Below are 19,340 nucleotides of genomic sequence, written 5' to 3' on the forward strand. Positions count from 1 at the left end.
GTTGATGGCAGCGGAAGATTGAGCGAAGGTGAAGATGCTTGAAGCAGCAGCGGCACAATCGAAGGAGACGTGGTGTGAAATGCTGTATCCGAGGGAAGAGGTGGTGGAGAATCTTCACCGTGAGAACCAGAATCGGTAACAAATGCCATAAGCGGCATGATACCATGTAAATAGAAGCAGATTTGAGAAAGAAGAGTGTTGTAGAGTAAACTACAGAAAGAATAATAGAAAGGAAATTTGTGTTTCATAGTTTCTATTTGATTGAATTATAAAATTGAATAGTTACAATCTGAACCTAGCCTTTATTTATAGTTTAAACTAGAAATGAACCTAGCCCTATTTGTGGTACACATTAGTTCTAACTAATTCAGTTAGAAGAACTTTTCACACGATTCTTCAAGTAGTGAGGGATCAACAGTGAGATGATGAGTGACCCTAGAGTCTGGACACCAAACCGAAGTGGAGGGCTTAGCCAAGAGACCAGCGGTCATGGCATGATGATATAAGCCATGTTGATGAGATGAAGAAGTTCCACCTCCGTGTTTGGTAGAGGATGGTTGCAATGCATACTGTGAATGAGGATTAGAAGGATAATTTGATCCATGTAGGAATGAGGTGGAAAGTGTTGACTAGGATAAGCTGAGTGATGTGGTTGATGACTAACATGAAGATGTTGACTAGGATTAACATGTTGATGTGGCGAAGCTTGAGATAGTCCAATAGGTGATGGTTGACCATAGAGCTGGGAGTAGGATGCACCAAAATTAGGAGGTTCATAGTAGCAAATAGTTACATCATGACCATACCTATTGCAGAAAACATAGTAGAAACTATTCTCGAAGAAAAAATGACCTCCACCACCACGAGAACAACCTCGATAGCCATGGAAACCTTCAGGGCCATGAGGCGGAGCTCTAACCATATCTGAACGATCATGAGATGACATCATTGGCATCATAGAAGGAAAACTAGAGGAAACCGTTTCCAATGAGTGTAATGGTGAACCAGCAGCAACATTGACCGATAAAACATCGGAAACAGATCGATTTTTATTTCGTTCCAGGCGTGACTCAAAAGTAAGAAGAAAGGATTGAAGTTCATTTACCGTAGGAAGATCATGTTGACTTTCCACAATTGTGATAATAGGTTCAAATTCCTCTGATAAACCGTCCAGAATAAAATCCACATGCCCAACTTGAGTGATAGGGGAACCGATTGAAATCAACGAGTCAACAAGTACCTTGATTCGAGTGAAATATTCAGAAATATTGTTAGATCCCTTCGTAATTGATCGTAGTTGAGAACGTAATTGATCGTAGTTGAGAACGTAATTGACGTCCATGCGCCTTGGTTTGAGCTTGACAATGCTCAATGATTTCAAGCCATAGCTGCTGAGAAGTGGAGCAACCAACAACGTGTGGTTGAAGTTCTTTAGAGAGAGAATTGAGGATCCAGGTCAAAAGCAATTGGTCATGTTCATCCCAGCTTAAGAAAGCAGGGTTGAGGCGTTGATGAATGCTTTAAGAATTGAGGAGGACGATCCAAATTAGAGATAAACTGTTCAGCTCGGTTCGATCGAAGAACTGCAAGAATAAATTTATGCCATACCAAAAATTTCTTGTCTATGAGTTTTGTTGATGGCAGCGGAAGATTGAGCGATGGTGAAGATGCTTGAAGCGGCAGCGGCGCAACCAGAGGAGACGTGGCGTGAAATGTTGCAGCCGAAGGAGGAGGAGAATCTGCACTGTGAGAACCAAAATCGATAACAAAGGCCATGGGCGACATGATACCATGTAAACAGAAGCAGATTTGAGGAAGAATAGTGTTGCAGAGTAAACTAAAGAAAGAAATGAAAGAAAGAATAATGGAAAGGAACTTTGTGTTTCACAGTTTCTATTTGATTGAATTATAAAATTGAATAGTTACAATCTGAACCTAACCTTTATTTATAGTTTACAATAGGAATAAACCTAGCCCTATTTATGGTATACATTAGTTCTATCTAATTTAGATGGTAAGGAACATTCTAACAACTAATCATCAAATATTATTCTCTAGTACATAACAACACGGATGACATTATATAAGAGCCGGACTCAAAGTATTGTGTAAAATAAGACAAAATAGAATTTCTATTTATAGTATTTTTATTTTTAAAACTACTGTAAAAATAGTACTTAATAGAGAGATAATGCTAACTCTGCATTACATCACACACACCTCTTTTTTGTCTCATTCTAATTCCCACTACCATGTTTTTTTCCTTCTCATTCCACAACCATGGAAGCATCATCATCAATGGCATTTTCTTCATTGATACCCAGAATTTCCCTTTCAAAAGTTTCCAACTTTCAATGTTTCACCAACCCAACAACCTTAATTCCATCATGGGTCTCTTCCACCACCGTACTCAACACCACCCTCACCTTTGTTTCCTCAAACACTAAAAAGTTCCCACCTTTCATCCCTTGTTGCTCCACACAACCTGACACCAGTGCTAACAGTGGCACACACAGCAATCCAAACAATGAGCTAAATTCACTTTCCAATGCATCATCAGAATCAGATGCAGCAAATAAAGAAGCATTTTTATCTTCATCACTATATTCATGTTCATCATTATCACTTTCTTTGTCAAGAGGGTTGGTGTTTGATTTGGGTCCTTCAAACTCATGGGACAATGCAGAAATTGGATCACCAGTAGGGAAGAGACTCCATTGAGCAAAACCCATCATGTTATTTGATAGGGTTGCAATTTCAAGCAATGGGGTTCATTGGGAGAGGGGTGGAGGGCCTGCTACATCAAGTTCTGATGTTGGTTTTGTGATGAATTGTGACAAAGATTGGTGGGCTTTTGACACTGAAGGAATTAGGCCTTCTGAGATAGTTATCATGTCTAGTTATAGGGCTAGAGCTTGTAGTGCTGTTTATTGCCTTTACTATACTGGTTATAGTTCTGAGAGGGCAAGGTTTTTTTCTGATCATTCCTTGGGGTTTAGTTTAGAAAACCCTGATAGATTTTCGGCCAATGGTGTGAATTGTGTAAAATGTGGTGATCTTGATGGTAAGGGGAGAGTTTTGAAGTCATTGCCGGGTTTGGCGATTAGCCAAGATGGGAGGCTTTGGGCTAGGATTGAAGGAGAGCATCATAGTGGAGCATTGATTGATGTAGTGTCTGAGAAAGAGTGGGATTCTCTGTTTATTTCTTCACCACAGGTTGTGTACAATGGGAATGGTGACTTAAGGTGTATTAACATTCCTTTGATATGAAAAAAAGGAGAATTTGCTATTGGAATTGCCAGTTCAAGGGATGGGATCAGATGGTTGAAGTTGGGAAAGATAATGGGAGGAGGAAAAGCTGGTTCTTTTAATGAGTTTGGAGTGATGAATCCATGTGTGACGAGGAATCGGAGAGATGGGAATTATTTTATGGCTTATGAAGGTGTTGCTGCTGATGGGAGGAGCATTGGTATGGCTGTTTCTCCTGATGGACTAAGGGAATGGACGAGGCTTCACGACGAGGCGATTTTAAAGCCATTAGATAAAGGTTGCTGGGATGATAAGGATGTGGGATCACCATGTTTGGTTCAAATGGATATAGAAGCTAGTAAGTGGAGGCTGTATTATAGAGGTGTTGGAAATAGAGGAAGAGTTGGAATAGGAATGGCCAATTATGAATAGATGAGTATTAGAAGTTTTAAAAGATGGACAGGTTTTCATGTATAAGCTAGCTAGGTGCATGCTATGTACTGTTCTCAATTATTTAATTTTTTAAACAAAGTCTAAAAGGTCTCTACATTTTCACGAATCGGTTTTTCTTATGAGCTTTGATTAAGTAGTTTTTACTAAGCCTTATTTCTGATTAATAAGCTTTCTTGTAAGAGCTTTGAAGTTGCCCTGATTAACAAACACACTTGTTTTCCCAATTGTCAAAGCTACATAATACATAGTAGCTACTTACTATGGTACACAAGGAGCTGTAATCTTTCTCTGTTTTGCTTTCCTACTTTCAACTCAACATAGCAAAAATAGTTACATATACATAGCATTCCATTGTAGCTTTCCAACTATGTCCCCATTCACCTTCGGAATTTGAACAATCATGTGGGGGGAAATTGTACTTTGAAAGTTTATTAATCTGGGGTTTTCAATTCATTGCTTGGCAACAGCTATTTCAGCAATTTGAACATGTTTTTATTCATTGTATACCCCTCTTTTGGGCAATCAATTGTGTCTGTGCAGCATTTTATGTGTCTTGAATTCTTTGCAGTAGTTAAGTCATAAATTTTCTACGTTCCTGAGAGATTTATTTGGAAAAACATGATTATGTCTGCTTTTTTGACATCTTTTCGGATCAACATAGCTCTTTGTGTGCTGTTCTTCACTTTGTATTCTTTATTGAGGAAACAACCCAGCAAGTCAGCAACTATGAAGTTTATGTATTTCCAATTTTCATTGTACCTTTTAGGTGTTTCTTTCCCATCATTAGGGAATAGGAGTTTTATGAGTTTTGCACGAGCCCTTCCCATAACAAAGATCACCATGGGATTCTGATGTTGCCAATAACTTCTTGGGTGTGTTCACCATATCAGAGAAATAAAAAGTGACTCTAAGGGTAAACTTGTGAATTTCCACGCTTTAATCTCAAATGGCCCTTGCACAAGGGATCATGTTAGATATAAAACCGTGCATGCTCTTCCCTATAAACTTATGCTTTTAGGAGAGTTGGATCTTAAGCACAAACCATCACCTTTTTCCCCTCCTGAGAACGTTTATGCAAAGAAGTTTCTATATTCAGAAAAGTCCCTAATCACCCTTCTGTTTATGCTTGTACATAATCATTTTTGTTCTTTTAGCATATTAATTAATTGTTCATCAGTTTTTACACAACTTCAAAACACAATTATTAAATAATTTCATTTTAATCATTAAAACTTCCAAAGATAGTGTTGTAGTTTTTTATTACCTTTCCACTCCACTCCATTAGAGGCCATTACAAACAACTAAAACATGAACCCCAGTAATCAAATCCTTCTTAAAACTCCAAAATAGCATAAAATCTTAAGCAATTGAGTAAACACAAGGCAAAAGTTACATTAACATAATCCAATTTCTAAAAGGCTCATGTCCTTTCAAGCAAAAAAAGGAAAAACATGTCTAACTTTATTTTAAATTGAAGAAAATATTCAAGTTTTCCTCAGCAACTTTAGTCTTCAAGAGAACAGATCAGAACCTAGAGTCATCAAAATATCAAAGATCATTCATCCGAACCAGCTTAGTGTAAAGAATTCTATCATCCCTCCCAGTGTTGCTCTCCAACAATGCACTTTGTACAAGTTCCTGCATTTATATAGAGCATTATAATCCAGTTCTTAAGAAAAACCCAGGGGAGGCAAATGATTAATATGCTAAAAGAACAAAATAATTATGTACAAGCAAATAAGTTAACAAATTAAGTAGATTTTCTCACCTTGACATCCCTGTGAGAAAGGAACATCCCCAGATTGTGGATAACTAATCTCATATCTTCAACCTGAAAAGAAACATATATTAGTATGAAAAGTACATATTAGTAAGGTCTGGAAATGTTACATAGAAGACAATGCTTACCCTAATGTACCCAGCACGATTGCGATCGAAGAATTGAAAAGCCTGTCATAAATAAGAAAACAATATCTTTCATAAAGAACCATATGTATACAAAACAAACTAGAGGCGACATAAGCTAAGAACAAATAATACAAAACTACCTGCAATAGTTCTCTGTCCACAGTAACTTCCTTAACAGGGGTTTCTTTCTTACTTTTGTCAACTTTCTCTTCCTTTTCTTCATTAATCTTTGCATCAGACTTGGCTTCCTCCTTAACCTCTTCTTTGACCTTAGTTTCCCCTTTTGAAGTTTCATCAGTTGCTTTTTCATTGCTGGTCATACTTTCAGGCTCAACTTTGACATTGGCATCTTGCTCAACATTTTTTTTATCAGTGGATGAGTCGTGTTGGGGACTACCATCTTCTTTTTCCTCATATTCTTCAGGATCTTCCTCTGGATCTTCTTCCTCGTCTGTTCCTTCTTCCATCTTCACATCAGCATCCTTATCACTGGAGTTATCGTTATCAGCAACAGTTTTCTCCTCCCTTTTCTCGTCATCTCCTTGGGTTGGATTTGATGCATCTGCATTAGTGGGTTCGCTCTTCACACTATCCTTCTCATCTCCCTTTTGACGCTTTGTGGATGACTTCTTTACATTTTCTTTCTCATCGCCATCTTCCCGCGGCCTTTTTCGCTGAGCTCTTTTAATCACAAACTTTGTGCGCAATTTCTGGAGAAAAATGTAAAACCAAATGATAGTTAACCAGCTTCTGGAGAATCAAGTTATAGACACGACATAACAAACAAGGCCTCAACCAACCTGAAGAAAAGTCAATATTCTACTGCCCATTTGAAACTGAAGCATTTCGTAAAATGATTCCGCAAACAAGGAAAGCTGCAAAACCAACATAATAGAAATAATGAACATCCTTTTGGAAATAGAAACAGTCTCATGTGACTGACAAACAAAACTATAGCAAAAAAAATTTAACCCCATATAAACAGACCTCAAGTGTGGAATCTTCAACGTCTTTATCAGTATAATCCAACAATGCATCCAGTGACAATGATAGTGAACGTAGCTGTGCCAAAAATGACAAATTAGAGTGAGTATACACATAAGAAAGTAATATACCAATTCTACAGTCAGGCTAAGTTACCATACTTTAGAATCTTTAGTCAATTTCGGACGAACTATAAATCCAGGGTGTCGAGGAGGTTCATCAGACTTTCTCTTCTCTTTCACTTCTTTACTGGATTTGCTTTTAGGATCATCTTTTCCACCTCTCTCTTTTGTTCCTTTCCCATCTTTAGACTTATCCTCGTCTTTCAGTTTCCCCTTGCCATTTTTAATATCTTTCTGAGAGGCCTTTGGCTTGTCTGTCTTAGCACCACTTTTTTCACCAGTTGCTCTTTCATCCTTTTTATCTTCCTTGCCAGTCTTGATTTCTGTTGTATTGGGATCAACTGCTACTCCATCTTGCTTCTCAGAGGTAGGTGCCTTTGACTTTTTCTTAGGAACTAACTTCCCAGTTTTCTTTGCCTCTGTCACTGTGGTATCTGCATCAGCATTTGACTTGCCAGTGCTGTGTGTGTCATTTTGTTCTTTAATTGCCACAACATTCAGTTCATCCTTTTTGTCAGACTTTGACTCTTTTTTAATGGAATCAGGTGTATTGTCTTGCTTCGCGGTGGTCGGTGTTTTAAGCTTCTTCTTTGCAACTACTTTTACCGTTTTCTTCACCTCATTCACTGTAGTGTCTGCATCAGATTTCTGCTTGCTAATGCTCTGGGTGCTGTCTTGTGCTTGAACTGCCACTGCACTCCCTCCATCAGTGCCAGGGGCAGAAACTACAGAATTAGATGCTTCACCAACAACCTTCTTTTTAGGTACCCGCCTGATAACTTTCTTCTTTTTTGTTGTTTTCACAGTGGCCTCACCTCCTGCCACTGTTGTTTCTGGTTTTTCTAGTTGTTTGTCGTTAGAGCTATTAATTTCATTAACTTTCTCCTCGTTCCCATCACTTTTCCCCGTTGAAACAGCAACAGCAACTATGCTTTTATCAGAAATTTTAACCCCAGGAGTATCTACAGAAGCTTTGTCCACCAGAACAGGAACATTCGATGTTACCATTTTCTCTGAACCTTCCTTCTCACCCACTTTGTCCATTTGTTTGCTGGTAGTATGATTTGCTTTATTGACAACTTTCTGTTTCACAACCTTCCTTATAATCTTCTTTTTCACTGATTTCACACTGCCTGTGGTTTGACCAATGGCAGTTTCACCTTGCTTTTTTTCAGCACTCTTGCCTTCTTCAGCAATGTCAGAGCCTTCAATTTTAGCAATTTTATTGTCAATTGTTCCAGTTTCTTGTTTAACATTATTGCTATCTTTCTCCTTTTTTTTTACATCTGTGGCCTTTCCAGTTGCAGCAGAATCCTTATCTTTTTTGTCTAAATTATAATTGAAAAAATCATAAGATGTAGACAAATATGAGAAAAAAAGGATATTAGGGCATAAATGAGAAAAAAATATAAGGGCATGAAAAAGAAAGTGGATGGCATAGTCCACACACCTTTAGATGCTTCATTGGTATCTCTTGACTTCTGAAATATAACCAAAAAATATATTAAAAATGACTATTAGACAAAATCTGAAAACCATATAAATTGTAAGTGTAGCAAACACAACCAATAGAAATACAGACCTCTTTTTTCAAAGAATATTGACGTTCTCTCTCAGCCACAGCTTTCTTGTGGGCAAGCCACTGGTTACACCATTCTTCCAGCGAGGGGAGGCAGTCAGACAAATTGGGAACATAAAGAACAGTGATCTCCTTGTGGCTAAAGAAACCATCTTTGCCAATTCTATCATAATGTATCTGGAAAACTTAACAGCTATAAGTGACTAGCATTTTAAGCGAAAAATAAGATATTTAAACATAACCAAAAGATGGAATGATAATAATTTCTTAGATAAAGAAAATACTATTAAAAGGATAGAAAGAGGTACAACAGCTAAGGATTACAAAGCATATTGAACCAAAAGAATGTTATAAGCTAATAGTTCAGAAGCCATAGATATGGATAACTCACAAAATAAGACACGGAATGTTATTAGTTAAAACAGTAAATGAGACCCTTGTTGCAATTCAAACAAAATAAAGGCATATAAATGAAACTGTAGATAGAGAAAGTAAACCAGTACCTCAAGAAAGCGGTTCCAGTGTTTACAGTTCTGCAAATCAAGTTGAATACCATCTTTTGCATATCTGCAAACAGGAAGAAAAATGTCACTTTGTCAAGTAGCTGAAAGCATAATTTTTCATACCAATAATCATATCATGAGTATAAACCTGAGGGCCGTTCTGATCAAAGAATTATCATCAATAGATGGATCGCCCCCATCAGCAGGTTCCCATGGACCACCAACTGCCGAGAATGCATGGTCCTTCTTAAGGACAGCAAATCTAAGAAAGTTGCAAATATGAGGAACTCGGTCATCTAAAACTTTATCAGATGAGAGCTCCTCCAATGCAGTCCTACTAAGTCCACTCATTAAAATTATCTGAAACAAGGAAACACATTAGTTATCAAACAATGGAAATCTCACATCTTTATTTATAATAAATACCTCTAATATAATGATTATAGACCAAATACGAAAACACAGAACAATGTAATCAAAGTTAATCCTCTCAAGTAAAACATTCAGTAACTATATTATATCTAAATATCATTAATGAAAAGAAAATTTATGTACTTAAAAAATATTGTATCCGGTAGGTCTTTTATGGAAGGAAGGACAGGAGGAACTTAGCAAGTAACATGGTATAGAACACTTCTATTGGTGATTTCTTTTCCCATAATTAAGGGTGACACTTTATTAAAGTACATAGAATAATCAAAGGCTTTTGTTAGGGCAACAAGACTTGCCAACTTAATGATCATGCATTCATGCTATAGCATCTTACCCTTTCTAACCTAAAGACAAAATGCTCTGCACACCAATAGCCATCTTACTCTTTGTATAACTTAAGAATCTTCTTAGAAAGCAAAGAGGAACAAAATTAAATTGTCAAAACCTATTATGATATTTAAAGAACTACCATAAAATGAAGAACAAATATAAAGGAAAGCAATTACAAAGCCCCAAAAAATATATAAGTGACACAATAAAAATGCTTTACTACAATTAATGCACTGCAATCTATATAAAATCAAGAGAATGCAGATAAGAAGGTACAATATTTGAACCTACTTTAGCATTCCAAACTATATTCCCCGGTTCTGAACTTGTAGCTGGCCCCATCAAAAGTTTGTTGGAAGAGTCTCTAGGCTCAGTAGAACTTGCTTCTTCAAAAAAATCATGCTCAAAACTGCTCAAAATAATTTAGTCTTCATTTTCCATGAATAGCAATTAACATAACATATTCAAGGTTTTAGGGAGGGGAATGTATGGCATTTAGTAACTGTCCTAAAAACATATTCTCTTTCTAGAACGGACGACCAAATGTTATCAAATCTGTTCAAATTAAAATTGAGGAAATTTAAAAATATTTGCTGTACTATCCATTCCCTAAACAACTAGCTACTATTATTAAGAAAAGTTGAAGATATTAAGACTACATAAGAAGAAACAAATAGACGATAAAATTCAATTTCCAAAACTTTTGGACAAGGAATAAAAAATTAATCCTACAAATAACTAATACACCTTCAGAAGAATCACATAATATATTGGAAGCTTGTAATTCATATGACAGACAGAGCTGATGTACCTGACAGGAGTACGTATAGATAGTTCGAGGTTGCACTTTGGCCAGTTAACAACAGCCTAGCATTGATAGAAAATGAAGTCAAATCAATATCACAGCTCCGGGGGGGCAGTCATTATTTAGAAGCAAATTATAGAATCAAATACCTTGGAGAATTCAGGAGTGACAAAGAGTCGGGGATACCGCTTATCTAATGAGAGGTAATCCCTTTCAATATCCACCAAACAAGATGAGTAAACCTGTTCATTCAGTTTAAACAGTGTAAAAATCAATTAATCTGATTTTGGAAATAAAACAGCAATGTGTAAATAACACAGCATTGAACCATTAATTGAGTCACATTTTCGAACAAACAGTTCTTCAATCCTGAAGAAGCCGACTTTCAATATAGCATCAATAAGAGTAGGAACACTTTTGAAAACTTGTGGTTTTTTCTACATTTGAGCACTACCCTAATTAACATTAGAAAGATATCCCAAAATTGAAGTAAAGACGGGCAATATAAAGAAGAAAAAAGGAAGTGCGAAACTACTAAGAGAAACTAAGGAAGTACTGCAAGGAAGACCATAAGGATGAGGAGAGGGAACAGAAAAGAATGACCATGGACCAAAAGAAAACAAGTACTTTGAGGATGAAGACAACAGAAACGAAGACAACTAAGATGTCCCATCATCATTGAATCAAATAACTTGACCTGGTCAGCGTGAACTACAAAATATACCGGTATAAAACAAACAGAAGAATACACTGCAAAATCTATAAGTTGATACAGGAAGAATCAAGCCTAAAGTTATCAGCCACAGGTGACCAGAGGGAAAACAGCAGAGCATAATCGGCTACTTGATGAGGAATATTCTCATAATGGTTGAGCAACAAGATTCCTATTTCATTTTACCTTGCAGACATATTCTCTCCGTTTTTCTTTAACAGGTGAATGGTGCCTTCAGCATAACAGAACATGATGTCAGTTACAAAAGGCTGCAAGATATACAAGCAGGTAGATATGCAGAACCAGAGCAGGACGCAAAAATACAAAAATCATTAAGATCCACCTATGCAATGTGCTGCGATGTGGTGAGTCACGTCGTGAAGATCTCCCATCCTTTGACAAAGATGATGCACGGGGATCCTTTGAAGTACTACGGGGACCCTTTGAAGTACTACGGGGATCCTTTGAAGTGCTACGCGGATCCTTTGAAGTACTACGAGGACCCTTCGTAGATCTGACTGGAGTTAGTTCCTTCTTAGTTTCAAGTGCACGTTTTCGTTCTCGTTCCTTCTCCCTTGCCTTCTCCTTCTCCCGCCGCTCCAACATGCGCTTCCTTTCACGTTCTCTTTCTCGTTCACGATCTTGTAATCGTTCTCGTTCTTTCTCCCTTTCTCTGTCCCTATCTCTCTCACGTAGGCGCTCCCGCCGACGCTCTTCTTCCATTTGCTCAAATTCTCGTAAATAGCTAGCCCGGTCATCCTTGCGATCAACTCCTGGGTAATCCAACTCCATGGCATTTCCATGAAGCCCTTTCCCACTGGCATAATCCCTACCAGGAGGCAAGCTCACTCCATAACCAGGATTTGAAGCATTCTGAGAATACAAGAGGTCATCAACATTTCTCCTTGGAGCCGCTCCTAATATTGATGGTGCATGTTGTCCACTGTATGAAGCAGCGCTTAGCATTGACGACGCACGGGGATCAGAATCCATCCTTCCTCCATAAGACATAAGGTCTTGGGTAGGGTGACGACTAGCAGCTGCTCTTGCTGCAAGATAATCACCTTGTCTGCCAGAAACGTTTTGGCACTCAGTGTAGGGAGAAATATTAATACCATTTAACATAGAATTTTTGATCAGCTTCAAGCCAGTTTCATCAGAAATTCAAAAGACAGCCCAACTACTTTACTTACAAAGCACAAGAATGGAAGGTTAAAATATTCGTTTCACAGAAAAAAAAATATTATCAGCAAGTGACCAAATTCAGTCTGGGTTGATATTTAGCTGCATTACACACAATTAATGAACATTCATTTTTAAAAAATGTACCTTGCACCTCCGTCATGTGAGGCACCTTGCAGAGATTGAGCTTTCAGCAATTGCTCTTGTCGAAGCAAAGCTGCCTGATCAATGCGATCATATATTTCTGCTTGCTGAACAAATGTAACAAGGAGTACAATTTTAAAATAAAAACAGAAGCAAGCAGAACTGACAGTTTTAACTGTACTATTTGGCAAATTATTATTCCAGATAAGATAACAAAGCTATTAGTTAATTTTATATGGTGTAAAGGACACACCTGATGTTGATGACTGAAGCCAACAGGATCAGCAGCATACCGTCCAGCTAGATCACTTGGTATGTCCCTACCAGTGTAAGCACTTTGCCTTTCACCATACTGCCGCCTGTCTATTCCAGAATAATCCAAACCCTTGTCACCATACATTTGATCAGATTTGTGGGCATATCCATGGCTGGAGGATGGGACATAGTCTCCAGAAGCAAACTTTGGTGAATCTGAAACACCCAAAGAATAACCTCCACGACTATCTAAAGCTGATGATGCAGCAGCCTTGATACCCATAGAAGGAACCTATATAAGAGAAATATTAAACTATTTTCCACATAACGCACATTTACAATAAAATTCAATTTCCAAAAAATAAGAATTCATATGGAGCATCCGGGTCAAGAAGACTGGTAAAGAAGTTGAGAAGGCACTTAAAAAAGTACCATCACAAGATCTAATGGGGCAGTGCTAACACTTTAGTAAATAAGACACCTAAACCATTAGTGAACTTTTTGTTCAGCAAGAATATCGAGAAACTAACCTGTTGTGCACTGTTCAGAGAAGCTGAGCCATAAACAGAACTATACTGTCCACCATACTGTGCAGCAGTAGAAGTATGAGGCCTATACCCAGCAGCATCAGCTTCCTGAGAAGCTCCTAATATTGTTGAATGCCTACCGGCCACAGAATGCTGTCCCACATCATGCCCTCCAACAGAAGCTCCAGAATAATTAGCACCCAGCTGTAACAAACAAATTAATTAATTGCAATTCAAAACAATCCCATAATCCATAATGTAGCAAGTTGTGAAACATGATTATTAGTGAAGCAAATAAGAAAAATGAAAACATGTATATATACATAGAGGAATATCTTGAGCATAGAACCATGATGGTCGAGGTTAAAAGTTGTCATGGTCGCATCACAATTAAAAAGGCAAGAACATTTATCTTTTATTCTAAGTCATTATACAACAATCAAATGGTCAAATTGCAACCCTTTCATCTCTCATGATAACATACGGTGACAAAATATATAAAAATCAATTCTTTTATGGGGGAATTGCAAAAATATTGAAGGATGAGAAATTGCAGTGGCATTAGAAAAAATCAAAAGTCTTACGTTTTGGCCATAAGCTGGTTGACCCGTGTAAGATTGGCCATAAGCGCCGCTCCCTCTCGAATTATACATGTAAAGAAAGCAAATCAACCAAACCTGGAAGAAAAACAAGAACAATTCAACAATTGATTCATTAAAAGAATGAGAAATTGGAATGGAGATTTCTTTTCGTTTCAATTTCTACGCACCGGCTGAAGAGAATGGAATGGAAACCCTAGCAATTGAGGAGAAAAAGGCGATAACTTTGAATCGGAGAAGAGAGTATTGGAAACCCTAGAATGAGTAGTAGTGATTAGTGAAAAGAAAACCCTTTATGAGTGTCGTTTTATGTTATCCAAAATCACAAGTTAGGAATGAACGACGATTGCGAATTCATGTAATTTTGTTTGCGTTTCGAATGGTTAATGATGGGCCTACTGGGAATGGAGCTTGGTCCAAATATCATATGGGTTTATGTACTTTTGTTTTCTTGTCTTTTTATTATAAAAATGTAATTTTAGTATAAAGATTTATACATAATCATTATATTATTATCATTTATTTATATTACTTTTTTTAAAGAGTCAATAATAATTATATATGAATGGTCTATATTATATTGATATTGTATAAAATTATAGCGGTGGATATATTTTTTATAAAGTTAAAGTATGCGTGGAAAGGGGAAGAAAGTAAGTAGCTAGGGAAAATTTCATAGCTCTTCTTGTTGGCTTTTAGAAATAAGATAGAAAGAGGTTAAGTACCATGTGCTATTTTTCATAAGCTCTTCTTATTGCATTCATATATGCTCATTTTATAAAATAAGTTTTCAGAATGCCACCTTGTTATCAATTTCATTTTTAAAATTTTAAAATAAGTGAATGTCACATTAACTATAGATTGACTATTGTACATTATGAGTGTAAAAAATGTAGACTTTACCATCCACTAATACTTTTTAATACTTTCAATTTCAAAGGTATTCTCTCATCTTTTTTATTAAGGAATTAGTCCCTCTTAAATTTGTATATATCTCTCCCAATAAATATTTTGATATTAGAAATTGAACACTTGACCTTAAGGATTTAGTGATGTTTTATACTATTAGACTAACGTATTATATTCGCATGAACTTTAAGTAATTAATGTCATTCAACAAATTTTATACCTATTTTTCTGAGTCATAGTTATTATCTTTATATTCCGCTCTTTTTTAATCCTAGTGTATCACACTTTTAATTAAGCGACGTACGAATTCTCCATTTTATATCTAAAAACTGAAATGTTTGCACTAGTCAATATATTTATATAGTATAAACTTCAATCAATTTATTAATGTCATATTATTGGTTGTTTGTTTTGATTCAAATTTCATCCATTGAACAACTCTCTTATTTATTTTTCATTTTTTATCGTAACATATATCTCAAAAACATGGTAAAAAAGTCACATGCCAATAACTTATTGTTGGATAACATTCTTGTCTGAAAAATTCCTTCCCTTTTTCTTTGAGACTTTCTTTTCCTTTTTATGGATGTAAAGGAGATAAACTCCTTACAAACACTCATGTAAGTGAGCCAATAATAAATACATAAAAAAAATTTAATTTATGTTAAATAGTGAATCAAATTATTTTATCTCTAATTCATCCTTTTATCCATATATGATTTGCTAAAATTTCATCTAAAAATTAAGAAAAGCAAAAAAGCATCACATCTAAATTGTCAAAATAACGTTTTACTTTTTTTTAATGATAGGGGTGTCTTAAAATGTGGAAAGTCATTTCAAGAAGAGCACTCAAACAAATAAATAAATAAATATATATGTATAATATTCATTCCCATGTTTTTATTTTATCTTAAAGAGACATGATCACTATTTGGCAATAGACATGACAAAATGGGTTACCCAGCCCGTTTCGCTCGTGCCCGCATTGCCTTAACGGATAAAATAACACGTTTGCTCGTTTTAAAATGGGCTGTGAACTACCCACAAGTATTGATAATAAATATAAAAAGAAAAAATTAATACAATAAAATAGAAATTTTTTAAATAAAGTAGTTGAAGATAATTCTTTTTAATGTTTTTTATATATTTTATATGAAGTTGAACAAATTATACTACATTACAACTTTTTAAGACATTAAATCACATTACATCATAATTTATTTGAATCTTTTTTTATTACATCAAACTCATAGATGGCCCACATTGCCTAATAAAAATATCTGTGGACATGACGAATAAAAATACAAATTTTTTATGCCTTATCTACAAAAATTTGTGGGCTATCCTTAGCTCATTTTGCTATCTATATTTGGCATAATGTTTTTAGATATTTTGTACTTTTTTAATGCAATTAATAAGGTACTGAAGTTATTTGATGAGGGAGCATTAAATGAAGCTCGTAGATTTTAACTTTTCAAATAATAGTAACTTTGACAAACTGAACTACAATTTGAACATTTAATTTAAGTTGTGCATCTCTACACAACGACTCAAATTTATTTAACTCATATTTTCAAAGTCATTCAATTCCATCCGGTAAAATTTTCACTTTCTTGTTTTTATCACATTACTCAACTGATTTAAATTCTTTTTAGGTAACAAGTTTTAATAATAAGGTTTTATTATTTTGAATATTTGTAAATATTATGGTTTCAATATATAACTCCAAAGTTTATCAAAATGATAAATATATAACTCATACAAAGTAAAACACTCATACTTTCTCCCTGTTTTTTTAGGTTCAATCTCAATTTCAATTTAGCTGGCAGTTTAGACAGAATTATGGATACCATAATTACATGATTGCAAGTATACTACAAGAAAAAGGAATATAAATTCCTAAGCTTAAGAATAGCAAATATTAACTATATAAAGGTTCTAATACTGATAATATTTGTTGCATCTTTTATACATTATGAAACTATAATTTATTCTGCAATATACTTGTTGATAAGAGATATTTTGCTTAGCATAACATTAAGGTCCAAGTTCTCATACCAAAAATCCACAAAAAACCAAATTCCTTGCTCATCACCCACAACACTCACCACCACTTTCTATACCTTTTATCCAAAAACCATGTCCAGCTTCACTCATGCTACAGTACTATTCCATGCTCACATCAAATCCAAGCACAAAACCACTTCCACCACCAACAACAATAACAATCCTTTGCCCCTTAACCAAACACCCTTTTCTGCTGAACTACAAAGTAATGTTGTGACCAACAGAAGGAAGTTGATGTCAACATTTGTAGCTACTTCAGTGGCAGTGTTGGGAGTGCAGGGTACCCCACTAGCAGTAGCCCAGAATTGGGGCACTAGGTCCTTCCTAAGGGAACATTTTTTTGAGCCAGGGTTGTCCCCTGAAGATGCAGTGGCAAGGATAAAACAAACTGCTGAGGGGTTACATAGTATTAGGGACATGTTGGAAACCATGTCTTGGAGGTATGTCATGTTTTATATACGGTTAAAGCAGGCATATCTAGACCAGGATTTGAAAAATGCTCTTAGCACTTTGCCAGAAAATCGGCGTAAGGAGTATGTTATAACTGCTAATGAATTGGTGGACAACATGGCTGAGGTATGCTTAAATGTTAATGAATCATTAAATGTTTTGTTTGTGTAGTCTAATGCTTTCATGATTGATACTAATATATGTTTATCTTATTATACATCATACTATATTTAACTGTCAAGCAAGTTTAGATCAGCCTAACACATCAAAGAGATATTTTTCAATGAACTTATGGAAGAATCATCAAAACCAAACCATTTGGCCAATACTATATCTGAACCAAAAGTTATTAAGCTATGGATCTTTACAATGTGATTTGAGTTCAGAGCTCAATTCAGAAACTTAATCATTAGATAAGAGAATCTTGTGGTGAATTAAGTATCACACATAACTTCTTATTTACAAACCTGAGACTCATAAAATATCAAATAACATGAGCTTTCTTTACACACAGCTAGATTGTACTTAACTCAATTGCCACCATAAACACCCAGATAGATGTTAATCAGTACTCAACTTTTCTCCATTGAGTAATCATGATATATAAATTGATGTTGTGATTTGTTATTTTTTCAGTTTGATCGGTACGTTCGATCGCCAAAGGTCTATGAATCATACCTATACTACGAGAAGACATTGAAATCAATAGATGAACTTGTTGCTATGTTAGCATAGCACAAGAAGGAAGCTACAGGGTATTGGTGTTTGCAATTCTAATTTTTGTGTATAAAACGTCTTGAACATATAAGGCAGAATCATAAAATTCAATGTGAAAACCATGCACGCAGCTGTAAAACATTGATTACACTCATAAATTATAAAACATAATATTTCCAATTGAATATATTGAATCCTCCAACACAAGCCCATAGATCAAGAGACTATTGAGAAAACATACTTTAATACCAATTACACACTAGGAAATTTTCATGAAACAACCTTTTTCAAATCCAACTGTGATGAGGAGAAAGACACAAACACTTGGCGGAACACATCAATTTCAAGGGATTGCAATGGCTAATAGGAGGATTAGTATCATGAACAGAAAAACAGCAATAAAAGAGCCAATCAGCGAGCCCAAAAATCGCTCACTTTAACTTCTTTGGCTAATTTACTAGTTAATATGTTAGCTCATTTAAACAAATTGCCCCAGTTTATAGCTGAAGTCTTGTATAATTCATAACTTTAGCTTATCCAGGTGTTAACAAGAGGGAAAGAGTCTGAATTACACCTTTCAAGATGTCACATTATACTCAAATAAATTTCGAGTCAAACCAATACTTTATTAGGAATCCAAATCTTTGCCATTCACCAAGAGATGGTGATTATTGTAGTCAAGTTTAGAATCAACATGGATATTAAAAAACTTTAATGCCCTTAGGACAAAATGAAAAGCAAGACATCTAGATACTATTGATGTTCAGGATGCTAGTAGACATTCATTGACACTGAGTAAAGTTGAACTTAATAATGGCTTGGGAGAATCCTCTAAAGAATGGTGAAGCTGAACTAAGTTTTCAGCATTACAGGCTTGGTTGGTTTTGGGCGTTGGCTTGTGTTAGTTTGACCTAAGCCCACTTTTAGAATTTGATATGTACCATTTACTTTAGGTAACTGTAAACTTTCCTTTTTTAGAAACTTGTTAGTTGATAGATAGTTAGTTAGCTATAAATAGAAGGTAACTGTTTTTGATGAATCAGATCAGTTTTTTTTTTGTTGAGAATTTCTTCTTCTTCTTCTTCTTGTATTCTTTCTCTAAATCTCAATCAAATCATAGAATGCTCTTCTTCCAAAAAGGTTTCTCTACTTCTTTGTTACATATTCTCCGAATTCTCTTGTAATTCCTTGAATACCTACTTCATATCATATAAATTGGTATCAGATTTGGTCTATCTTTGGACTCACACGCCGCAATGGCAGAATCAACTAGAAGCCAAGCTTCATTGCGAGAAGTGGAGGAATGGTTAGAAAGCAGAATGTCTGTGAGGATTGAATCAAAAATGATGTAGTTGGTTGGTTCTATTAAAAAATCGTTAAGTGATTCCCTCAAATTAACAATGGAGAAATTGT

At 35.5% G+C, this 19,340-nt stretch overlaps 2 protein-coding genes and 1 pseudogene across 4 annotated transcripts; 2 read left to right on the plus strand and 1 right to left on the minus strand.

The window, feature by feature from the left end:
- On the plus strand, positions 2,209-3,731 carry LOC109360155 (annotated as a pseudogene).
- LOC109360409 (cell division cycle and apoptosis regulator protein 1) lies at positions 5,012-14,133 on the minus strand. Of its 3 annotated transcripts, none has more exons than XM_019605296.1 (21): positions 13,955-14,133; positions 13,770-13,862; positions 13,189-13,389; positions 12,657-12,929; positions 12,407-12,510; positions 11,421-12,146; positions 11,264-11,309; positions 10,515-10,607; positions 10,372-10,427; positions 9,852-9,969; positions 8,947-9,158; positions 8,799-8,862; positions 8,299-8,472; positions 8,167-8,197; positions 6,756-8,044; positions 6,598-6,672; positions 6,411-6,485; positions 5,751-6,320; positions 5,611-5,652; positions 5,471-5,533; positions 5,012-5,340 (listed from the first exon to the last, which is right to left on the minus strand). In XM_019605296.1, exons 2-21 carry the CDS (start codon positions 13,836-13,838, stop codon positions 5,251-5,253), a joined length of 4,371 nt encoding a protein of 1,456 aa, XP_019460841.1. In that variant the 5' UTR covers positions 13,839-13,862; positions 13,955-14,133; the 3' UTR covers positions 5,012-5,250. The 3 variants fall into 3 exon arrangements, with proteins under 3 accessions (XP_019460841.1, XP_019460840.1, XP_019460839.1); XM_019605295.1 differs by having other exon boundaries at positions 6,756-8,035; positions 12,657-12,950; XM_019605294.1 differs by having other exon boundaries at positions 12,657-12,950; positions 13,955-14,132.
- Positions 16,712-17,950, plus strand: LOC109359390 (photosynthetic NDH subunit of lumenal location 2, chloroplastic-like). The gene is made up of 2 exons (XM_019604036.1): positions 16,712-17,336; positions 17,847-17,950. Exons 1-2 carry the CDS (start codon positions 16,833-16,835, stop codon positions 17,943-17,945), a joined length of 603 nt encoding a protein of 200 aa, XP_019459581.1. The 5' UTR covers positions 16,712-16,832; the 3' UTR covers positions 17,946-17,950.

The sequence above is a fragment of the Lupinus angustifolius genome, chromosome LG11, assembly GCF_001865875.1.
Source record: "Lupinus angustifolius cultivar Tanjil chromosome LG11, LupAngTanjil_v1.0, whole genome shotgun sequence".
In the NCBI taxonomy this organism is placed as follows: Eukaryota; Viridiplantae; Streptophyta; class Magnoliopsida; order Fabales; family Fabaceae; genus Lupinus; species Lupinus angustifolius.